The sequence below is a fragment of the Bos grunniens genome, chromosome 23, assembly GCF_055505025.1.
Source record: "Bos grunniens cultivar Pamir isolate PY7600 chromosome 23, Bosgru_T2T1.0, whole genome shotgun sequence".
NCBI classification, from domain to species: Eukaryota; Metazoa; Chordata; class Mammalia; order Artiodactyla; family Bovidae; genus Bos; species Bos grunniens.
The window spans coordinates 33354280-33378640 of NC_141187.1; the positions used below are offsets into that span (position 1 = coordinate 33354280).

The following is a 24361-nucleotide window of genomic DNA, read 5'->3' on the forward strand; positions in this document are numbered from 1 at the left end:
GGATGGGCTCGGAAGATCGCAGTAACCTGACGGACTGGAGATTGTTGAGACAGGTTTCACAGTATGTGGCCGCACGAGTGAAGACTGAGTCGGCTGAACACAGAATTCCGTGAACTTTGCTAGTCTAGTTTGTAAAACGAGTCAGAAGACTGGGATGATTGTATTCTTAAAAAAAAAAAAAAAAATCTAATGACGAGAGCCTCTCTAAAATCCAGGAGGAAGATAAAACAAACAAACCAAAAAAAAAATAAATAACTACTGTTCCCTTACTGGAGAGTTGCAGCCACCAAACATGTAAAGAATCTATGCTTAGCCAGAGCTCGAAAGCCCTAGGCAAAGGGCCAGGGGTAGGCGAGAGGGAGTAAAAGGAATTAGTAGTAGTAGTAGTAGTAAAAGTCACTCAGTCGTGCTCGACTCTTGCGACCCCATAGACTGTAGCGCGCCAGGTTCCTTTGTCCACGGGATTCTCCAGGTAAGAATATTGGAGTGGGTTGCCGTTGCCTTCTCCAGGGGATGTTCCCGACCCAGGAATCGAACACCATGGCTTCTGCATTGCAGGCACATTCTTTACCGACTGAGCTAGGAGAGAAGCCCTGGAGCCACACAAAAGAACCCGGGTGGAGACCCGCAACGTCATACTTACGAAGTTCCGGTTTTATAGAGCGGGATTTTCAAACGTAAATGTTGCCTCTAGAATTCGGCAGGGTGACGGTTTAGATATAACCAAGATCAGAGATTCATAAAGTGCCCATAGTAGCCAACGGAGCACCCTGTACAAATTTTATTAAGATAACCTGGAGCTCCAAGAATTGGGGTTAGCAGATTATTTCAGCCGACGTTCAGTTAGGCTGCTGGGGACCTTTGTAAGCGGAACCGTTGGTAGAAAGTAGTGCTTTGATGAATACATGTTAACCTAAACACTGACTGAACTCCTCGTATTCACACCAGTACGCAGCTCTGATGGTGAAAACATGCGGTGGCTCTGAAAAGAGCCTTTGGGTTTTATAGTTACTATAAATATATCTACTTGGAGCTGGTGTACTTGGTGACAGCCTTGGTGCCCTCAGACACGGCGTGCTTGGCCAGCTCCCCGGGCAACAGCAGGCGAACGGCGGTCTGGATCTCCCTGGATGTGATGGTCGAGCGCTTGTTGTAATGCGCCAGACGCGATGCCTCGCCAGCGATGCGCTCGAAAATATCATTCACGAACGAATTCATGATTCCCATGGCTTTGGACGAGATACCGGTGTCCGGGTGGACCTGCTTCAGCACCTTGTACACGTACACGGAGTAGCTCTCCTTGCGGCTGCGCTTGCGCTTCTTGCCATCCTTCTTCTGAGCCTTGGTCACCGCCTTTTTGGAGCCCTTCTTAGGGGCCGGTGCGGACTTGGCTGGTTCCGGCATTATGATTGCAGTGTCTTCTGAGAGAAACTAAAATGGCGCCTGCGCCACCGAATTTGTAGGCAAACTTATGCAAATGAAGGCCTACTTTTACAATTGCTGATTGGTTCACTTGCATGCAAATAAGTGATTCCAGATCTACTTTCTCATACCTGTGACAGTTTTCCCCCAATCAGGCCAATTTTTTAATCTGGTTAACCTTTTAATAATAAATTCTGTTTCGTTTATAACAATTCAGACTACTTTGTTTTAAACACTTGAAGTCACTCTCGCCAGTGCTTTAAAATTACCAAAGAAGCAAAGCTCGAGGCACAGTTCTGTCTCCTATTTGCAAGGCCTGTTTATACCTCCTTGAAAGCAGTAGCATTACATCTGAATCTAGATTTTAGACAAGGGAGAGGAAATGAACTGTGGTCATCCAGACAATTCTGAATACCATGTTTCCTATTGTACACAAGATGCAGAAATAGAGCGTGAAAATAAAGGGTAAGGGGAAAAAGTACATCACTTGAAGGGAGATAAGGAATTTCGTAGCCCATATAGCTACAATCTTTCGAACTGGAAAGGATCAAATTACATCTAGTTTAGGCACAAAGGAAGGTCAGAAATAGTTCTTCAGTCCAACCAGTGAAAAGATTAAACACACACACACACACACACACACACACAGAAATGGAAGAACCCATTGTTTAACGCCTGTATTTTAAAGTTTTTATTACCAGCATCATCATCTTCGACTGAAACCAGTTTTTAGCTAATTCTTCCAATACCATCTATCTTTTCTGCAGAGAGGTGTGTTCCCTGAATTTGCCTTTTTGCCTAACATTCCCCAGGCTCCTTAACCTTCCGCTGCTGCTGCTGCTGCTACTAAGTCGCTTCAGTCGTGTCCGACTCTGTGCGATCCCATAGATAGCAGCCCACCACGCTCCCCCGTCCCTGGGATTCTCCAGGCAAGAACACTGGAGTGGGTTGCCATTTCCTTCTCCAATGCATGAAAGTGAAAAGTGAAAGTGAAGTTGCTCAGTCGTGTCCGACTCTTAGCGACCTCATGGACGGCACCACCAGGCTCCTCCGTCCATGGGATTCTCTAGGCAATAGTACTGGAGTGGGGTGCCATTGCCTTCTCCGCAGTTAGTCAGTTCAGTCGTTCAGTCGTGTCTGACTCTTTGTGACCCGGTGAATCGCAGCACGCCAGGCCTCCCTGTCCATCACCAACCCCCGGAGTTCACTCAGACTCATGTCCATCGAGTCAGTGATGCCATCCAGCCATCTCATTCTCTGTCGTCCCCTTCTCCTCCTGCCCCCCAATCCCTCCCAGCATCAGAGTCTTTTCCAATGAGTCAGCTCTTCGCATGAGGTGACTGGAGTTTCAGCTTCAGCATCATTCCCTCCAAAGAAATCCCAGGGCTGATCTTCAGAATGGACTGGTTGGATCTCCCTGCAGTCCAAGGGACTCTCAAGAGTCTTCTCCAACACCACAGTTCAAAAGCATCAATTCTTCGGCGCTCAGCCTTCTTCACAGTCCAACTCTCACATTCATACATGACCACAGGAAAAACCATAGCCTTGACTAGACGAGCCTTTGTTGGCAAAGTAATGTCTCTGCTTTTGAATATGCTATCTAGGTTGGTCATCACTTTCCTTCCACGGAGTAAGCGTCTTTTAATTTCATGGCTGCAGTCATCATCAGCAGTGATTTTGGAGCCCCTCAAAATAAAGTCTGACACTGTTTCCACTCTTTCCCCGTCTATTTCCCGCAGACAACCCCTAAAGTTTTAAATTTGTGACCTAGGCTCGTAGCGCCTCCTAGTGCCTTATTAAGGCAAACACAACCACCTTCAGGCGGGAAGCCTCTTCACCACCCACTTTCCTAGATACAATGTGAACAGGTTGATTGTGATTTATTTAATCAGCAATTATTTATTTAGCATCTATCATGTTAGGAACATTCTACCAGGAACTTGGGATGTCCAAATATAAGATTATAACAAATAGTATCAAATCAAAGAGGAAAAGAGACACTGTAGAGTTCGGCTTCCAAAGAAACAACAGCCTTAGATTCCCTCTTTCCCTCAGACAATGATTTGCAGATACTGAAATTATCAGATACTATAACATAACAATTTCCTGAAAGTTTAAAGAAATCAAAATCTGATAATGCAATCAAGGAACAAGGGACAATAAAAATTAACCTAATTTTTAAAATTAAAAAAACATAGGAATTCTAGAAATCAAAAGAGCTATATTCCATAAAGATAGAATTAAAATCTACTGATAAGATGAAACATTCGGGACCTCATATGCCCATGATTAAGGTAAGAGCTGACAGAATTAGCAGGAGAATTTCAAATTTAGAGCTGTTTGTCAACTTTTCATTATATTAAGCTTATAAATTCTCATAGCTAGCAAACAAAAAAAAATGTGTATGCTTATAGAAAATTTGGACAACACAGTCAACAAACTTGATCTATCTTTGTGTGATTCCCGTATTTCACACACAGAGAATGTCCAACTTTTAAAGAACACATTTAATAATCTCAAAAATTCAACACTGGCTTCAGAAAATGTCACAATGGATACAAAAGAATCAGTTCCATATATATGACACTCTTTTATCATAATCTAATTAAAGAGCAATAGAAAAGATTTTTTTTAGGATAATAAAAATAAAACAAACTTGATGTATGATTGGAAACTAAAAGCACACTTCTAAATACAATGAATTAGAATATTATCCCAGAAACTATGCAATATTATGAGATAAATATAAATGGAAATAATACACATGAAAATCGTTGGATGTATCTAAAGGTGTACTAAAAGGGACATACATAATATTAAAAGCATACTTTAAGGAACAAAATTCACTAAAGATATACAAAATAGGTGTTCAACAACAACAATGAAAAGCTAGAAAAAGAACAAGAATATTAAAAGCATACTTTAAGGAACAAAATTCACTAAAGATATACAAAATAGGTGTTCAACAACAACAATGAAAAGCTAGAAAAAGAACAAGAAAGTAAATCAAAATTATGTCGAAAGAATTGGTCTTAGAATTCTTAGTGTGTTGTACTGTTGTGAATGATGCTCTGTTTCAATTCCAGATAGGCCATTGTTAATGTATAGAAAGGCCATGTATTTTTATGTGGTGTACATATTTACCAACCCTACTGAGTTCTTATTTGATTTCCTTGTGTGTTTATAGGTTCTCATGGATTTTCAAGTTGACATATTATTTTAAGTATGTCAACCTTAAAATTAAAAAAATTTATTTTAAATAGAGATAATTCATAAACAACAACCTTGTTCTTTGAAAAGTCTTATGCTGCTGCTGCTGCTGCTAAGTCTCTTCTTCAGTCATGTCCGACTCTGTGGGACCCCATAAGACGGCAGCCTACCGGGCTCCCCTGTCCCTGGGATTCTCCAAGCAAGAACACTGAATGGGTTGCCATTTCCGAAAAGTCTTATAACAATAAACATCTATAAAAATTAATGAGGAAAAAAATATTGTGTATGTGAAAAAATTATACAAATAGAAAAAAGGACAGTTGCTACCAAAAGAGAGATATTAAGCTTAACAGAAAACAATTTTCAAGAAAAACTTAAGTAATGGGCTGAATAAACAAGTTATGATTATGGAAATAGGACAGGCAGTTAAAAAACAAATTTCTTGTACTCTTCAGTCTAAATGATACCACACTTGGCTGGGTTTTACAGGCTAGTGAAATTTAAGTAATTGATAATCCCTATTTTGCAAATGTTTAATAGAAAAATAGCTATCTTGTTTTTGTTTTTTTTTTTTGGCAAATTGTTTACCCTTACCTAAATTGGACAGGAAGAACACAGAATGAAAGAGAGAAAGAGATGAGAAAAAGTTATAGTCTCATTTTACTTATGAAATTCCTTTTCTTTTTTTTTTAAAGCTCTATTTAGAATGCAAGCAAATGGAAACCAAGAGATAACATTATTTAAAAAACAATAGTATATTATGTTTGGTTTATTATAAGAATGGAAAAAATTTTAACATTCGAAATCTGCCACTGTAAGAAATTAAGAGAAAAGCTGTTATCATTTGCATAGATACTAGGAAAGTATTTATTAGAATATCACACACCTTCATTATCAACATTTTTAACAAACTAGAAGGATAAGGAGTAGCGACTCACTTTATAAGAAGTAGGTACAGTGAGCACAACATTTAATAGTGTAATTTTAGAAGGATTCCAAAACTATAAAAAGACAAAAGCTTTTTGGTACTACTCTTATGCAACGTAACACTGAGGGCCTGGCTAATATCATAAGTACGAGAAACAAGAAGGATAAGTATTCAACAAGAAAAGACGTTATCCTTATTGTTTGAAAATAATATGTCATTGTGAAAATTAACAAGAATCTATAAACAAGAGGGTTACTGAATATATGAGTACCACATAAAAATTCATGGCTTTTCTGGATTTGAAATAGAAAATTCAGACATTATTTACAACAGTAGAATACATTCTAATGATTCTAAATCCAAGAAAAAATATTCCAGATCTGTATATATAAAACTATGAAATCCTGAAATAAAAAAGAAGATTCACTCAAACTAAGAGACAGCTATACATTAGACTTCCTTCCTCAGTGATCAATGCAAAGAAATAGAGGAAAACAATAGAATGGGAAAGACTAGAGATCTCTTCAAGAAAATTAGAGATATCAAGGGATCATTTCATGTAAAGATGGGCACAATAAAGGACAGAAATGGTATAGACCTAACAGAAGCAGAAGATATTCAGAAGAGGTGGCAAGAATACACAGAACTGTGCAAAAAAAGATCTTCATGACCCAGATAACCACGATGGTGTGATTATTCACCTAGAGCCAGACATCCTGGAATGCGAAGTCAAGTGGGCCTTAGAAAGCATCACTATGATCAAAGCTAGTGAAGGTGATGGAACTCCAGTTGAGCTATTTCAAATCCTAAAAGATGATGCTATGAAAGTGCTGCACTCAATATGCCAGCAAATTTGGAAAATTCAGCAGTGGCCACAGGAATGGAAAAGGTCAGTAATTCTAATCCCAAAGAAAGGCAATGCCAAACTATGTTCAAACAACAACAGAATTGCACTCATCTCACACACTAGTAAAATAATGCTCAAAATTCTCCAAGCCAGGCTTCAATAATATGTGAACCATGAACTTCCAGATGTTCAAGCTGGATTTAGAAAAGAAAGAGAAACCAGAGATCAAATTGCTAACATCCTCTGGATCATCAAAAAACCAAGAGAGTTCCAGAAAAACATCTACTTCTGCTTTATTAACTATGCCAAAGCCTTTGACTGTGTGGATCATATCAAACCGTAGAAAATTCTTAAAGAGATGGGAATGCCAGACCACCTTACCTGCTTCCTGAGAAATCTGTATGCAAGTCAAGAAGCAACAATTACAACTGGACATAAAACACATCAGGTGGCTGAATTATTGGAGTTTCAGCTTCAGTATCAGTCCTTCCAATGAATATTCAGGACTGATCTCCTTTAGGATGGACTGGCTGGATCTCCTTGCAGTCCAAGGGACTCTCAAGTGTCTTCTCCAACACCACAGTTCAAAAGATCAATTCTTAGGCCCTCAGCTTTCTTTATAGTCCAACTCTCACATCCATACACAACTCCTGGAAAAACCAAAGCTTTGACTAGACAGATGGACCTTTGTTGGCAAAGTAATGTCTCCGCTTTTTAATATGCTGTCTAGGTTGGTCATAGCTTTTCTTCCAAGGAGCAAGTGTCTTTTAATTTCATGACTGCAGTCACCATCTGCAGTGATTTTGGAGCCCGCCCAAATAAAGTCTGTCACTGTTTCCACTATTTCCCCATCTATATGCCATGAAGTGATGGGACCAGATGCCATGATCTTAGTTTTCTGAATGTTGAGCTTTAAGCCAACTTTTTCACTCTCCTCTTTCACTTTCATCAAGAGGCTCTTTAGTTCTTCTTAGCTTTGTGCCATAAGTGTGGTGTCATCTGCATTTCTGAGGTTATTGATATTTCTGCTGGCAATCAATACATATGGCTAAAATAGCGATAATAATAGTTCACAGGTGTGTTAGGAAGATTAAAGGTGTTAACATCTGGAAAGCACTAGGAAATGTGTACACCAAAAAAAAAAAAAAGCAATAAAAAAAAAAGTAAATAGAAGTAATTGGAGATGGTTGTGTGTTACCTGCACCCAAGGTTGCACTGTTTTGCGGGCCCCACTCTCTTTTACCTTCCTGGGCCCTCTCCTCCATAAAACCAACAAAAACAGTAACATTATTAAAATTACATAAAGTATTAGAACATTTAGTAGAACGGTTTCATCGTTCTAGTTATATGGTATATTAGAACATTTTCGTCGACCTAAAACTTCATTTTTAATTCTGATTTTAGATGAAATTAAAATACATTCGTGAGCGTCCAAAAATACTGTGGGCTGTACGCTCCGTGTCTACTCTAGCTTAATGGATGTAGGCCCTTCATGCATCTGAAGATGAAACTTAAAACACATATTCAAGTAGGAAATAATAATAATCCACACATACATACACACACACCCACTTAATCCTCAAAGTGTCCTACAAATATGAGAGCGAATAAACGGGTGGTGCAAGGAAAGTGTCTTGGGGACTAGTTATGACGGAAAGTGCCTTTTCAGAACAGGTTTTGAGAGGAGGAAAAAAAAAATTAACAGAGGGTGATGTCTTGTTTCTCGGTCTTCAAACAACTCCGTTCTCCGCTTCAATAAGTGAAAGTGAAGTCGCTCAGTCCTGTTTGACTCTCTGCGACCCCATGGATGGTAGCCTACCCGGCTCCGCGGTCCATGGTATTTTCCAGGCAAGAATATTGGAGTGGGCTGCCATTTCCTTCTCCAGGAATTCTTCCCAACCCAGGGGTCGAACCCGGGTCTCCTGCATTGCAGACAGACGCATTACCGTCTGAGCCACTAGAAAGCCCATCAATAAGTGAATGCCCCCTTAAACTGTTAGGGTCTCTCATTTCCACTGGCAGATCCAAGAGAGGCTGGGGGTAGGCTGCACTTGCGCAGCAGTAGGGGTTGGTCATGAGAAACCAGAGTGGTGGCCGGAAGCCTACAACTTACTGGCGACTTCGTAGGGGAGCCGAAGGTGATGTACACGTAACGTGGGGCTCCAGGAAAAACAGCGGAGCATCAAGTGGGTTGGGAAGACCCAGTGAGGGAGACTGTGCGGCGGGCCGTGGCTATGGGAGGCGGGACAGACAGAGGTGGGGCATGGAAGGCCCATGCTATTTTGTATGGCCACACCAGAAGGAGGTGCTAATTTTTAGGACTTGACACTCAGTTGAAACTCAAGGCGATTTTCCAGTTTTGTGTGACTGGTAGTATCATCCCAGGTGGCGCAGTGGTAAAGAATTCACCTGCAATGCAGGTAGACCCGGGTTAGATCCCTGGGTTGGGATCCCAGGAGAAACGGGATGGCTGCCGTTGGGTTGCAAAGAGTCCGACACAACTGAAGGGGGGTTTCACTTTTTTTTTTTTCTCCCAAGTGTGATCCCCGGATGCATTAGCATCACTTTGATAATTTAGAAATGCAAATTATTGGCCCCTACTCCAGATCTAGTCAATCTAGTGAAACTGAGGTGGGGCCTAGCAATCTGCTTTTCAAAGCCCTTCAAGTAGCGCACACTTAACTCAGAGTGCTTCAAAGTAATGTCTTCCCGTTAATTGAGGTGTTGAAGGTGACTTACCATTTGTCAGCTTAGATAAACTAAGTTGTTTACCTTCGAGATTGTTACCAAAGCCAAAACAGTTCTTACGCCTTACCCACTCAAAACTTAATGGTAGAAAAATGAAAAAATTGTTTGTATAGAAAAGGGTTATCTAAGGAGAAGGATTTGAATTAACAAAAGGTGAATTCCAGTTATCCACAGATTTTATTAAATGTGGAATCTCACAGATGTTTTGCCATTCTCTCCTTTAGACTTCCCCCACCTAAGTGAGTAGATGGTAAATAATAAATTTCCAGTAATTAGGCCTATGATAGAAATAAATTCTATCTTCATGATTTAAATAAAATGACAAAGCTAAAACACCTTGTTTAGGCTCTTCCACCTAGGTAATGATCTCCTTCTCCTTTGCAGGTAAATCAATGTGCAATAAATCAGGATGGGTAGGATTTTAATGGGATATACACAATAATCAATTACTTCAGGCAGATCAGACATCATACTTCATAACTTCTATGGCCAGATTTTCATTTTCTGTTAACTGTTTGCATTCATTTCTTCTCTGTACTCTTATCTCACCCCTGATTGAAGAAACAAAAATGGTTTATATGTTAGGTGCCATTTTACCGTCAGCATTAATATTTGCTATACAAAAAAGAGGGTTCTGTTTACATATGCTTCTATAATGTGCTATGAGGAATCTCTACTCCAATGTTACCTACACTTTATTAGCATTAATAGATAATAGTCATTATTAGCATTAATAGATAATGACTCAAAACATAGGGCTTCCCGGGTGGCTCTGCAGTAAAGAATCTGCCTGTCAGTGCAGGAGAAGCAGGAGATACGTGTTCGATCCCTGGGTTGGGAAGATCCTCTGGAGCAGGAAATGGCAACCCACTCTATTATTCTTGCTGGAAGTGTTTGGAGAGCAGTTGGTATAAGTCAAGGGGAAGACTGCTGAAGTTGCTCGTCTGAATAAAGTACAAAAAATAGTCTTCCATGAGACAATTTCTGGATTCATAGTTGATTTAAACATGCAAAAGTATATGACAGAACAGACATAAGAAGCAAATAGTTGTAGAACTCGAGTTATAGTCAGTGATAGATGAAGTGAAGTGAAAGTTGCTCAGTTGTGTCCAACTCTTTGAGACCCCATTCTCTAGGCCAGAATACTACAGTTGGTAGCCTTTGGCTTCTTCCCAACTTAGGGATCGAACCCAGGTCTCCCGAATTGTGGGTGGATTCTTTACCAACTGAGCCACAAAGGAAGCCCAAGTTTTTAGGAGTGGGTAGCCTATCCCTTCTCCAGGGGATCTTCCTGACCCAGGAATTGAACTGGGGTCTCCTGCATGGCAGGTGGTCTTTACCAACTGAGTTATCAATTCAAAATTGTAAAAATATAGTTTTTCTTGTGACTGTGTGCAGAATTAGCCTTATTTGAAGAGATATGGCCTTTTCCCTTTGCTAAAACGTGATCTGTTGGCTTTTGGAATGTATTGCTTCTTATGTCTGTGCTGGATAAAAGATAAGAATATCTTTGTGTACCATGAGGCCTTGAGCTACACTGGGTAGTCTAATAGAATCATTTTTGTTGGGTTCTTTGGGTCATGCTGTATCTATACTAGATCCAGAGGGAGTGGGTAAAGATCCAGTCTGGACACCAAGGCTTGATTGAGTTTCCCTAGTTAGCAATACATATTGTGTTTCACACATCATTGCAGGAAGGTATTGTTAACAGTTGGTGACTCCGCTGGAGGAGTACTACTGGAAGCTCTCAGTTTGGAACGCCCTTAGACTCTGATCCATGTGTCTCTTCCTTTGCTGATTTTGCTTTGTGTCCTTTTGCTATAATGAACCCTAATCTTGTGTATAATAACTTTCAGTGAGTTCTGTGAGTCCTTCTAATAAATTACATCGTCTGAGGGTAGTTTTGGTGAGAACTCTGAACCCTGCAGTTGGTGTCAGATGGACCATCCCTTAGCTTTGCCACTATATTACCATGGTATTAATATTACTTATCACTAAAAAATTGGGATAGTTTTTTTTTTTACCTTAATTTAATGAGTTTGGTAGTTCTCATGTGAATCTAAGTCTATTCGCCTGCAAATTTCCAAAGAGTGATAAACACTTGTTCAGGCTTTGGTGAAAGATAAAGGGATATGAAAGCAGTTAACTGTAAGCATTCTTGACAGTCTTACAAAACTGAGAACTCCTTTAAGTCAAGGACAACCTTATTTGTCTTTGTATCTCCGGTACCCATGTCAGTGACTAGCCTGCTGCTGCTGCTGCTGCTGCTGCTAAGTCGCTTCAGTCGTGTCCGACTCTGTGCAACCCCATAGACGGCAGCCCACCAGGCTCCCCCGTCCCTGGGATTCTCCAGGCAAGAACACTAGAGTGGGTTGCCATTTCCTTCTCCAATGCATGAAAGTGAAAAGTGAAAGTGAAGTCGCTCAGTCATGTCTGACTCCTAGCGACCCCATGGACTGCGGCCTACCAGGCTCCTCCATCCATGGGATTTTCTAGGCAAGAGTACTGAAGTGGGGTGCCATCGCCTTCTCTAGTGACTAGCCTAGAGACATTCAATGACTATCTCTTAAATAAATTGATGTATAAATAAATAACTTGTACAATTTACCAGGGTATTTTGACATACATCAAAATCTCCTTATAAACCTTCATAACTTAATTCTTCTTTAGTTTCTTCTTTTACCAAGCTTCTGGTAACCCTTAATTTGTTACCTTACATTTTTTTAAACATTGTATTTTCTTTCAATCAGTCATCAGTCTTCACTCCTATATTTTAAATAAATTTTTAACTTCTTAAAGTTCTTATCAATTTTAAATTTCATTAATTTTTTTCTTAAGTGTTATTTCTTCTCTTTTCAAATGCCAAAGTATTTCCTGGGATTATAATTTTGTATTATATTTATTTTCTTTAATTTCTTTTGTTTCAAAAAGATCAAACCTATCATGCATTCCAAAACAATCATGCATCAGAGATTTGCTTTACTGGTAGTAGTTGGGGATTTCTCAGCTGAATTAATTCAATTCATTCAATATTTTTTTAAGGTATTGACTACTATCTGAGATAATGTTTTATTTAACATAAAAGGCTACTATTTTGTCCTTTAAAACCTCAGAAAAAGGAACTATCAGAACATCATGTGGGAGTTTTATTGACTTTGTAGAAAGTGGTCTATTATAGTCTATGTTGCTGGAATTCCTAAAAATGTACCAAGTGGAAAGGTATTAAGTTTGGGTGATTTTAGAGCTTATTTTTATGTAATCTTTAAAGCACAGATACTTTTTACATTCAAGATTTATAGCATAAAAAGAATCATGTGGTGGTTTTAAAATACACAAATTCTTTTAATATCCTTACCTCAAAAGATGGATCCTAATTCCCCTTCTGAATAAATGCCAGATTTAAGTGACTTGCTTCTAATGAATAGAAAGTAGCAGAAGTGTCAGTGTGTCAAAATTAGGTCACAGAGGCATTCCTGCCATTCTCTCTGTCTCTGATTTCTCTTTCTATGGGATAATAGCTACTGTGCTTTGAAGCAGTCTCTTCCATCCTCTGGAGTAACTGAGTTCTAGCCAGCAGACATTTGTCTGGGGAATCCTCCAGCTACAGTCAAGCTTTCAGTTGACTGCAGTGTTTGCTTACTTCTTGACTTCACACTCCCCAGAGACCCTGAGTCATAACTACCCAACTAAGTCATTTAAGTGAAGGACAGGAAAGCCTGGTATGTTGCAGTCCATGGGGTTGCAAAAAGTCGGACACAACTGAGTGACTGAACAACAACAAAGTCATTTCTGGAGTCCTGATCTCAGAAATTGAATGAGATAATAAATATTCATTGACTTAGGCTGCTCAGTTTGGAGATAATTTATTATACAGCAGTAAGTAATAAAAGAGAACTCCCACAATGAAGTTTATGAAGCTACCATAACTTTAGGGACGAAATCTGATGAAGGCAAACCCAAAAGAGAAAAATCATAGAATGATTTTATGTATGAATAGTAGAGGATTTTAAATATCCATGTAAAATATTAAAATTTGTCCAGGCATCATTTAAGATAAAGATACAGCATGACCAATAAGGGACTTCCCTGGTGGTCCAGTGGTTAAGAGTCCGCTTGCCACTGTGGGAAAGGCGGGCTGCATCCTTGGTCCAGGAAGATCCCACATGCCGAGATGCAACTAAGCCCATGTGCCGCAACTACTGAAGCCCGTGAGCCTAGACCCTATACTCTGCAACAACAGAAGCCACTGAGATGAGAAGCCAACCTGCCACAATGAAGAATGGTCTCCGCTTGCGGCAACTAGAGAAAGCCTTTGAGCAGCAAGAAAAACCCAGCACAGCCAAAAGAAAAAAAGAAAAGAAATGACCAAATAAGATTTGGCCTAGAACTAGAAATATGGATTAACATTAGAATATCTATGTGTACTTTGTTGCAACAGGCTTAAGGAGAAAAAGCACATTATTTCATCAGATGCCAAAAATCCATAAATCACTCCTAATAACTCATAATAGAATTAAAAGGAAATTATATCAATACAATAAAGACTACTCACACACATATGTAATATTAGAAATCACAAACTACCAAAGCTAGTTCCATGAAAAGGAGGAAGAAATGGTGACATCAGCTAGCATGTCTAATATGGGATAGTTTGTGATTTTAGCTAACAATAATTTGATAAAAGATAAATTGTTATTGGAAAGGATATCAAACATTTTTTCTGTGCTAATGATAGTATTATATGAAAGTTAAGATAATCCATCAGATATTAACATTAACAGAAGTTAGTAATTAGCAAGACACAAAATGCTTGTGAATAATCAATCACTCCCTTCCACCCCACCATTAGAATTTCAAACAGTGCTTTTTGATCTGATGCCATATGTCCACCCAGAAAATCAGCATTAAATTTGTAAGAATTATAGAGTTTAGTTCTGTGTCACACAGTAACCCTTTTTTGTTATATCATTTCACTACATTTTATGAGTAATCCATCAATTCTAAACAATTATGGGCCCTGATCATTTAAATCTCACATCTGCATCATTTTCTGTTTGTCCTGCCACTATAGTTAGATGCATGCCAGACAATTTTATTACCAATTCCAGATCTCTTAAACTCATTTTTACATCCCTCTTTCTGCATTTTGGATAATTCCTTGAGATCTGGTTTGCTATTCATGAAAAGTCTTTAACTGGGTCCAATTTACTATTAAGCTCATCCAGTAAGCTTTTAATTTTATTCTCTCTGTATAGAAAACAAATAGAAGTTCTAGAAATATTTATTTGCTTCAAAACTATGTGATCATTTTTTGTATGCTCTTAATCCTTCACATATTTCAGGTTTTGTTTGGAAATATATTAGTCACTTGAAGTCTGTATCTGTTAATGTGTGCTTTGGTTTCCATTGTCTGTTCTTGGTCATAGTGTCTTTTGCTAATTTTGGTTGTGAAGCTGCTCTTTCATTTTCTTGGCTATATATTTGTGGGATTTATTAAGGCCTAAAATGAAGCTTACCGTTTCAGAGAGGATTTGTATTTGCTTTTACCGGGTGCCCAAGGGGCACCAAAACAGTTTGGGATATTTCTAAATTAAATTATCAGCCTAGGTGTTTTGAATCCCTATTTTATTCTGTTCACGCTGAAACAAAAAAGTGTGAAGCCTGGCTTGTATTCCAAATTCTCAGCAGTGGAGTTTACTTGCTCAGCACCAAGTTTCAGGACAGATTCTTTGCCCTCCATTATCTACTGTGAATGAATGTGTGTATTTATTTCTAGTTCTTTTTGGTCTGGTGTCTCAGCTTCACTGGGAAAGTTCTTATCATGCCTCCCCACCATGGCTAGGCTTCACATAACACCCTAAAAAACAAAGCTCAGGTTTGGGTAAAAATCAGCAGAGGTGCTTGGGGTTTCACATGGGCCAAGCCCCTCGGACTGAGTGTTCCTTACTTTTATACTGGCTCTTCATTGCTTCATCCTCAGCCCAGGCTCATCTACCTGGCAATTTTCTTGGTTACCTCTACTGATTCCTTTCCTCCTGACCACTCCCTCCTAGTCCCGCCCCCCCTCCCTCCCCGCCCCCCCTCCCACCCGCCTCCGCGTCCCAGCCTCTTCGGATTTATCTTCTTGGCAAAATGTTATTTCCCAGAAGGGAAAGCGCTTATTTCTATCCTACCTAGTACACATTCTACCAGGAAGGGTTTTCCTTTCCTTTCTACTTCCTCTCCGCCCTTGATGCTTGGGGACATCCGGGAAAGCAGAAGGAGTGCTCAAAAGGGGGCCTGAGCCGAGTAGACAGACTCCTTTACAGATGGGGAGAATGATAACCGGACATCTGAGACCCAGAATACTTTAAAGCTGAATGCTGCCCCCAGAGGACTACAAATTAAATAGGACTTTCTGGGAAAGAAATTATAGCAGCTGACAGGATTTGAAGGCTTCCTTTTTCTTTTCCTCGGTGCCTTCAGGATAGAGCCTAGGCTCCTCCTCACCACAGAAACTGCACCAATTACAAAGCAAGGAAACCAGAAAAAACCTTTGTAACATTTTTGCGAAAATTCATTGTCTTCAGCATTGTCCCCCTCCCCGAAATACATGTACATGTGGTTTAAAAAATGAAAAAAAAAAAAAAAAGGAAAATAAAAATGGGTGGAAAAGCTCTGAGTAGAATGAAGTTGATTAGAGCATGCTCTTTTACATTCTGGGTAAGGGTTCATCGCCAAATTCCGGATCACCGTCAGGATCAACTTGAAGACCTACGTACGGAAAAGAAAGCTGTACCTTAAACGGCATTTTCAGGGCAAATTGATAAATGGTTTCGTAGTATCATGGTTCTATGTAACTACTTGCTTGTAGTGGGCATGCAATGAATGGAACGTATTGTCTAGCTTGCCCATAGTAATCTTACGCAGATGCAATACAACCTTAAAGAATGCTAGTGAAAATTTAAATTTGGTAGAAATCGGAATATAGCCTTTGTAATGAAAGGATTACAACTCATTTGCTGAAAACATGCGTGGCTCTTAAAAGAGCCTTTGGGGTTAGGTGTAAGGACGCTTACTTGGCAAGTTTACTTGGAGCTGGTGTACTTGGTGACAGCCTTGGTGCCCTCGGACACGGCGTGTTTGGCCAACTCCCCGGGCAACAGCAGGCGCACGGCCGTCTGGATCTCCCTAGATGTGATGGTCGAGCGCTTGTTGTAATGCGCCAGACGCGACGCCTCCCCCGCGATGCGCTCGAAGATGTCGTTGACAAATGAATTCATGATGCCCATGGCCTTGGACGAGATGCCGGTGTCCGGGTGGACCTGCTTCAGCACCTTGTACACGTACACGGAGTAGCTCTCCTTGCGGCTGCGCTTGCGCTTCTTGCCATCTTTCTTCTGCGCCTTGGTCACCGCCTTCTTCGAGCCTTTCTTTGGGGCTGGAGCTGACTTGGTGGGTTCAGGCATCTTACCGATAAAAACTGCAACAGTTACACTGACAGCTGAGAAAATAGTTGCTTCCACTGAGGCCACATTTATTTATAGACGCGGTATTCAAATGAGGTTCGTAAGACTTCGCTCAGGATTGGATTAATTTTATTGTGGCGTCATAAACACGAATGTAAATTATTCTAACAGGTCTACCTTTTCATTGGCTGCTTTGTTACTTTGCTTTGACCCAATCACAGGGACTACTCTAGGCTACCCATAGCTAGTATAAATACCCTGTTCAGGAAACTGCATTGTGTAACTCACAGCTACCAGATCCAAGTAGTTGAGAGCATGCCAGTTTTGGGTTTGTAACTAAAGGCAACTTCTCTGTTCCCTTGTGTAACGCTGAGAATGGGCTCGGGCCCCGTACATAGTGGCCGTCTTAATGTCCTCTTGGGGCTGGTGAGCAAGCTCGATAAGAGCATTATCCTGCGCCTCGGGGCAGGTAACCAATGGACAGCTAACTACAATTGTAGCCGACACTCCAGCTTGTGGGCTGGGTCACCCTGTTATAAAGTTCACCATTCCTTATCTTCGTCTCCTACCATTAGCCCTGATTATTAGAAAATCCATGGTGGTTAAGATACTGATGTCCCAATATATCCTCGTGGAAGAAAATGCAAGTAACCCATTCAATGACTAACCCATGTAAATTTCACATTTGGGGTTTACAAAACCCTACAGAACGTAGCGTCTATCTGCAGAATTACTTCTCTCAAACTTATACTGGACTTTATCGTGCCATTTGAGGCAGTTGGGAGTTTACGTCAAACCAGCCCACTGTTCTGTGAGCCTTGTACAGGGTAAACCAAGTTAGGCGCAGGCCGATTTACCCGTTTAACTCCACGGTTCGCTGGTACTACCGTCATGTTTTACGGAAACTGTTAAGACCCACCTCCCACCCCAGCGGGGCCCGCCCTCTACTTGCTGCCTCTTCCGCCCGACCACGCCCCCCTAAGTGTGCAACAGCTCTTTTCCCGAGATCTTTGGGTGGCTCTGAAAAGAGCCTTTGGGTTGTGTCGAGCTTCGAAGCCGGAGGCCAAAGAAACTTCCTATTTCTTTTTGGCCGCCGCCTTCTTTGGCTTGGCTGCCTTGGGTTTGGCGGTCTTTGGTTTAGCCGCCTTGGGTTTCACCGCTTTGGCCTTCGCTGGACTCTTGGGCGCCTTCTTCGGCTTGGCTGCTTTCGCTTTTCTCGGACTCTTTGCTTTTTTGGCTCCTGCAGCCGCAGCAGGCTTCTTCGCCTTCTTTGGGGTCTTCTTGGCGCTCTTCTTGGGGGTTGCCGCCCCAGTAGCCTTCTTCGGCTTCTTAGCTGCTCCTGCGGGCTTCTTGGGCTTGGCCGCACCCGCCTTCTTGGCTTTGGGCTTGGCTTCCCCAGTGGCCGCCTTCTTGTTGAGCTTGAAAGAGCCGGAAGCCCCAGTGCCCTTCGTCTGCACTAGGGTGCCCTTGCTCACCAAGCTCTTGAGACCCAGCTTGATGCGGCTGTTATTCTTCTCCACATCATAGCCGGCAGCCGCAAGTGCCTTCTTGAGCGCAGCTAAAGACACGCCGCTGCGCTCCTTGGAGGCGGCGACAGCCTTGGTGATGAGCTCGGACACCGGGGGACCAGACGCCTTGCGCTTCGCAGCACCTGCGGCCTTACGGGCCTTCTTTTTCACAGGCGTCTTCTCGGCGGGGGCCGGTGCAGCGGGCGCGGCGGGCGCAGTCTCGGACATGTTGAAGGCGGGCGTAGGTAGAGCAATTCGAGCCGGAAGCAGAGGTACTGGCCGGGACTCGGGCCGCGCCGCTGCGCCCGCCCGTTTATATAGGGCGGAGCTGCGCCGTGATTGGTGCGCTGTCCAGCCCGCCTCGCTGGCAGCCGCAGAGTGTCCTCTCGGATCCCGAGTTGTGTTTGTTACACCTCAAAAAATGCCAAAAATATCAAAATTCTCTGCATCGAATTGCCCGATTTTTCTCAGAAAGTGATCCCCGAAGCCTCAGGCTTTACGCAGGTCTCAAATTATGAGGAAAGCACAAAACCTTATGCCAAAAACCTGCAATATTTCCCGCCGTGCTCGTCAAATTTCGACTCAGAGAAACAAAACTTTCTATTTTCTTAGTAAATTATACACTGATCTTTAACTGTGGAGTTTTCTGACCTCTCAAATATGATTCTCCAAGTGCTTAGGTTCTTATGTGTCCAAAAACCATGTCACTGGCATTAAGATTTTTATTATAAATCTGCGCTTAAGTGAGGGAAGTAACACAGGCTCCTCGGAGAGTCCTGCCTATTGAGCCGAGGGCATTTGAGTTCATCAAACTGGTTTAGTTTAATGCTAAACAAATTATTGCACAAGTGACGTTAAATTTTGGACCCCTGGGACATCAACCTATGCAGCCATGGTTTTATTTGTGTCTGCCGCGTCTGGATTTTTAAATAATTCCTTAGGATAATTCTCTTCCTTTCTGCTCCCAAGGGTTGGGGGCGGGGCTGTTGCTTCTCTTCCTCCGGACAACTGCTCCAGGACTTTAGATACCTTGAATTCAGGATATTTGTGAAGGAAAGGGAATCCAAAACATAGTCAGGGTACACAGATGGAAAAGGATTAATTTTCAAATAACACACAGATGTTGTCCATAAAGTCACTGGAAGTGGCAGTGCACTTGGACGATATGTCTGCAGTCCTGCTGGATTCTTTTGGCATGTGCTTCAGAATCAAATAGTAATATACTCTTAGGATTGAAATTCAGGCATTGATCATAAGGGGAACTAAATGGAAAGTATAGATTGTAACATATCTGTTCCCATTACTAGAGAAACTCAGACCTGTTATCACTGTGTAGCTGATGAGTGACTAGTCCACACAGCAAAAATGGCTTCAGTCATGAAGATTAAGGCCTTTCTGCTTCCCAGCACTCCATGAAAAAGAAAATAAGTTACATGTAGGATTGAATGGTCTTGGAGGAGGGCATGCAACCCATTCTAGTATCCTTGCCTGGAGAATCCCATGGACAAATAAGCCTGGCAGGCTACAGTCCATAGGGTTGCAGAGAGTTGGACATGACTGAAGCGACTTACCATGCAAGCAGAATTGAATGACAAGTTCAGATTTCCAGCTCAGACACAGAGCTTTGAGGAATCATCCAAGTTAAGTCTTTGTCCCCTGGAGACATTCTTGCAAGGTCTTCAAAAAAGTGGTTTTGTTTAGGTAGTACACATTGGCAATCGCTAAAGCAGTACATGTTGGCAATGAAAAACTCAACTAAAGGAATTATTCCTGGAAACTGGTCTGTATGGAATTGTCTTCAAAATCTGCGGGTCATGTACTTGAAAGACGTGAAATTTTGTCCAGTGTTATAAGGTGATATGATACAATTCTGTGGGTGTGGCTGGTTGCAACATAGCATTAGACATCAAATTAATTTTTAGTTCCATTGCCCCCAATTTCCTCCACACACAACAGATTCTACCACTGTAATAAGAGGATACAGATAATTGATACATTAATGAAATATCTCAAAACAGTCTAGTTTAATTTTTTAATGCTGAATCTGATATAAAAGTCATATAAATTATCAATATTTTGAATGACTTACCATATAAAAATTTTCAATGTAATTTGTGCATGCTAGTGAAAAATAAATTTATGATTTCTTATATATTGAAATAAAATGGAATGAATAAGATTCTAAAATAGATCAATTGATGGTTACTACAGAAACTGATTCTATGGACATTTTAACTCAGAACAGTGGGGTTATACTCATTTTCAATGACAAACAAAACCACTCCCCTAAATAGTTGAAATCAGCAAAACAGACTAAAATTAAAATTCTCTCCAATGCTTCACTTTATTATATGTATCCCTAACTAAATCAGACTTTGAGGCACTTAAATCCTTCATATTCTGTGATCTTTTAAGTCACCTGTGCTCATGTCCTGTGGTGCAGTTTGTTTTCTAAAAAACATAAAACTATTTGACAGAATTAAGGAAGACATCAAGGATCTGCCACTATCACATCAAACGTTTATTTGAAATAAAAGTAACACCAAAATGTTCCATTTTCCAATTGATCTATCAGTTAAATCAGAATTACATAGGGTGTTGGTATGACTGTGTGTGTGTGTGTTGTAAATGTGTTTTAAATATAGATTCCAGAGTCTTGGCCCAGATAATCCTGAATTCTCCTGAGAAGACTCCTGTTAAGAAGTGCATCCAGGATTCCAGCTTACAGCTATCTGACTTCAAAGCATTTGCTCTCAACACACGTGTTTTTCAGGCCACAGGTCTGAATAATCATTAAAGGTTGTGAAATCAAGTTATCAAGTTTGTAGCACAAGGTCAAAATGTTTCCCTTTTAATGAACTAGAATAGAATACAAAATATCAGAGCCCAGGGCATGCAGTTTCAGTTGTCTACACAGCTTTTTTTTTTTCCTGCACTTCAAGGCATGCAGGTTTTTATCTTCCTGACCAAGTATCAAACCATCACCCCTGCAGGGGAAGAACACAGTCAGCCACTGGACTGCCAAGGAAGTGCCGTCTACACAGCTTTTTGACTGTGTTCTGGGTGCCCCCATGTAAAATGTATTTCCTACAGTACAAGTTACATGGTTGGATTTGGAGAAGTCTTCCTGAAGCAATTTCTTGAAACTTTATAGCCATTAAATATTCTCGTGTATTAATCTCTGACGAACTAAAAAAAGTAACTTCCTATTATTGGCTTTTTAAAGTCTCTAAGAAACCCCGAGTCATAGAAAATGGGAGCACTCTACACATTTCCATTTTGAACAAGACAGTGTGCTAAGAGGAACTTTGTGATTTGTAGAAAAGCTGAAAGGAAAGGGAGGCTTATACTTGGTTCATTTACTCCAAAATTCTGGGCTCTAATCAAACACTTGATTCTGGACTTTCCTACATCAGTAGGTTACCATGATTGTATTATTGAAGACAGGGTTTGGGGAAGAGGTGCTTTTTTTGGATAAACAAATTTTCCCTTTTCCAGCTTCCTCATAGGAGTGTTGTTGTATGAGCACAACCAAGATAATGCTGTGAAGACCACCTGTAAATCACTGTCTGATGAAGAAGACTCCCCTTTGTGGACTCTTAAGAGTCACACTATCTTGGCTTTTGGTACAGAGCTTTTCTGGAAAACTTTTCTTAAAATGGGCTATATATTATTTTATAAATTGTTATTCTTTTTATTTAATTCAACAAATAAAACAGGGGGAGAGGGCATACCCAAGTTTGCAGCATTGTTTGGAACTGTAAAATATTGGAATGAACGTTAATATTCACATAAAAAAGTGAATAAATTAGGACACATATGCACAGTTGGGTAATATGCACCTACAAAAATGAATAAGGACAATCTCCATGAGCTACTAAGGGATGAATTCCAGGACAGATGATTAAGTGAAAAGTCAAATGCAAGAGTATCCATAGTATGATTCCCTCTGTAAGGGAATGATGAAGACATAAGAAAATACATTTTTTGTTCATTTGTGCAAAAGATATACAGGAAGGATAAACCAAAAATGAAAGAGAATTGTTATCTCTGGGAGTGGGGATTAGAAGGGAATGGGGAAAGGGAGGAATGGGAGCAGAGTCATAGTGATGAAGAGGCAGTGACAGTTTTCTGAGTATGTCTTTTTGTACAACTCTGACTCTTACAACTATAGTAATATTTCATATACCAGCAAAACAATCACATTATTAAAAGTAATAGGAATGGGGGAACTCAGAATGGAATACAAGCACTAACAAATGAACCAAAATGTATTAAATTAATAACACTAAACGGATTTGGAAGGATTAAAATTAACTTAACTATAGAAAACAGAATCTTGATTGGATAATACAAGGATAAGACAAAAGTAGGTAGACATAAAGGTTGTAATGCAATAGTTTTAGCGCAGAGATCAGATCAGATCAGATCAGTCACTCAGTCATGTCTGACTCGTCTAGTCAAGGCTATGGTTTTTCCTGTGGTCATGTATGGATGTGAGAGTTGGACTGTGAAGAAGGCTGAGCGCAGAAGAATTGATGCTTTTGAACTGTGGTGTTGGAGAAGACTCTTGAGAGTCCCTTGGACTGCAAGGAGATCCAACCAGTCCATTCTGAAGGAGATCAGCCCTGGGATTTCTTTGGAAGGAATGATGCTAAAGCTGAAACTCCAGTACTTTGGCCACCTGATGCGAAGAGTTGACTCATTGGAAAAGACTGATGCTGGGAGGGATTGGGGGCAAGAGGAGAAGGGGACGACAGAGGATGAGATGGCTGGATGGCATCACTGACTCGATGGACGTGAGTCTGAGTGAACTCTGGGAGTTGGTGATGGACAGGGAGGCCTGGCATGCTGCGATTCATGGGGTTGCAAAGAGTTGCAAAGAGCGCAGAGATAGGGATTAATGATTCTGAAACTACTATGTGTCTACTAGAATTGAATAAAGAAGTAAATACTATGTACAAAGTGAGACCCAGTGTTCTCACTAGTGGAAAAAGACACATTTGGATAAAATGACATTTGTCCTAGATTAAGATCAGGAGTATTAATATAAAGTTATATTTTAAAATACATCTACAGTTTTATAGATACAGAAACCTAGAAGAAAGTGTATGTGCATGGGTTAACATACACATATACTTCCTTGCTCTGTCAGTGGAGAGGACCTAAAAGCAGTTACAGCCTAGTAGGAATTAGCACACTTGGCACGCAATCTTTGGTTTTTAAGCATCATTCTTCAATTAAAGAACCCAGGGGCCCCTTGAAAAGGGATTGGCTCCAAGACTGGAGTATGAAAAGTACAGGGTGGACTAGGAATATTTTGTGGTGCCAGAAAATAGGAAGTTGCTTAAAATAAAATGAAAATTTGTTGAAAAACGTGGCAAGCCAGTCTAAAGCTGGTATGATTTGAACAATAAAATACAAATGGATAATATTGGATTTTAACTCACAGATTAAAATATATATCCATAGATAACATACATACATAAGGAAAACAGACAACTTTTCCTTGTTTCAGTTAAGTTAAAATCAAGAGGTGGAAGCTAAAGTTGAATTAAATTTGAAGGAGAAATCAGGATTTGTAGTCTCAAAGTATCTTCCCCAATATGTCTCTCTAGTGCAAGAGAAAGGAAATACATTTATAGTTGAGAAACCTGTATGCCACCTTAATTGAGTAAGGTAAATCTCACAAGTAGTAGACACATCAACATCATGAACTCCTTGCATTGAGAAGGATACTTCATCGTTTTTGTGATATTTCCTGGCAAAATGCAGGATGAGAAAAGTAGACAAATTCGAACCAAGGAATGTTTTAAGAGATAATTAATCAGGGCTTCCTTGGTGGTCAAGAGGCTGAATTTACCTGCCAGTGCAGGGGATATGGGTTCAATCCCTGATCCTGGAAAAACCCACAGGCCACTGGGCAACTAAGCTTGTGCACCACAACTGCTGAGCCAAGCACCTAGGGCCCATGCTCAACAAGAGAAGCCACCAACAATGAGAAGCCCACCTGCAACAAGGAACACCCAATTCAGACAGTAAACAAAACAAAACAAAAACTAGAAAAACAAAATAATGATCATCAATACTCCAAAAATGTGAAGTGCATAAAAGGAAAGGACAGACTAAGGAATTATAGACAGGAAGAGACTAAGGACAAACATTAAGTAAATTCAATGTGAGATCCTGAATAAGACCCTAGAACAGAACAAGAACTTGGTGGAAAAATCTGTGAAATTGAATATAGTCT

General features: G+C 40.5%; 3 protein-coding genes across 5 annotated transcripts; all 3 read right to left on the reverse strand.

Annotated features, from left to right (window-relative positions):
- Positions 1-736: 736 nt before the first annotated feature.
- On the reverse strand, positions 737-9320 carry LOC147347554 (histone H2B type 1-C/E/F/G/I). The gene has a single exon (XM_086369906.1). It carries the CDS (start codon positions 1402-1404, stop codon positions 1024-1026), a length of 381 nt encoding a protein of 126 aa, XP_086226032.1. The 5' UTR covers positions 1405-9320; the 3' UTR covers positions 737-1023.
- A 239-nt stretch (positions 9321-9559) lies between these two features.
- LOC147347556 (histone H2B type 1-M) lies at positions 9560-16683 on the reverse strand. 3 transcript variants are annotated; one of them, XM_086369904.1, is made up of 2 exons: positions 16214-16683; positions 9560-9706 (listed from the first exon to the last, which is right to left on the reverse strand). In XM_086369904.1, the coding sequence occupies exon 1, from the start codon at positions 16601-16603 to the stop codon at positions 16223-16225; it is 381 nt and encodes a 126-aa protein (XP_086226030.1). In that variant the 5' UTR covers positions 16604-16683; the 3' UTR covers positions 9560-9706; positions 16214-16222. The 3 variants fall into 3 exon arrangements, with proteins under 3 accessions (XP_086226030.1, XP_086226031.1, XP_086226029.1); XM_086369905.1 differs by having other exon boundaries at positions 9560-10099; XM_086369903.1 differs by lacking the exon at positions 9560-9706 and adding an exon at positions 15690-15908.
- H1-4 (H1.4 linker histone, cluster member) lies at positions 9560-18740 on the reverse strand. The gene is made up of 2 exons (XM_086369891.1): positions 16214-18740; positions 9560-9706 (listed from the first exon to the last, which is right to left on the reverse strand). The coding sequence occupies exon 1, from the start codon at positions 18337-18339 to the stop codon at positions 17680-17682; it is 660 nt and encodes a 219-aa protein (XP_086226017.1). The 5' UTR covers positions 18340-18740; the 3' UTR covers positions 9560-9706; positions 16214-17679.
- Between the last annotated feature and the right edge of the window lie 5621 nt (positions 18741-24361).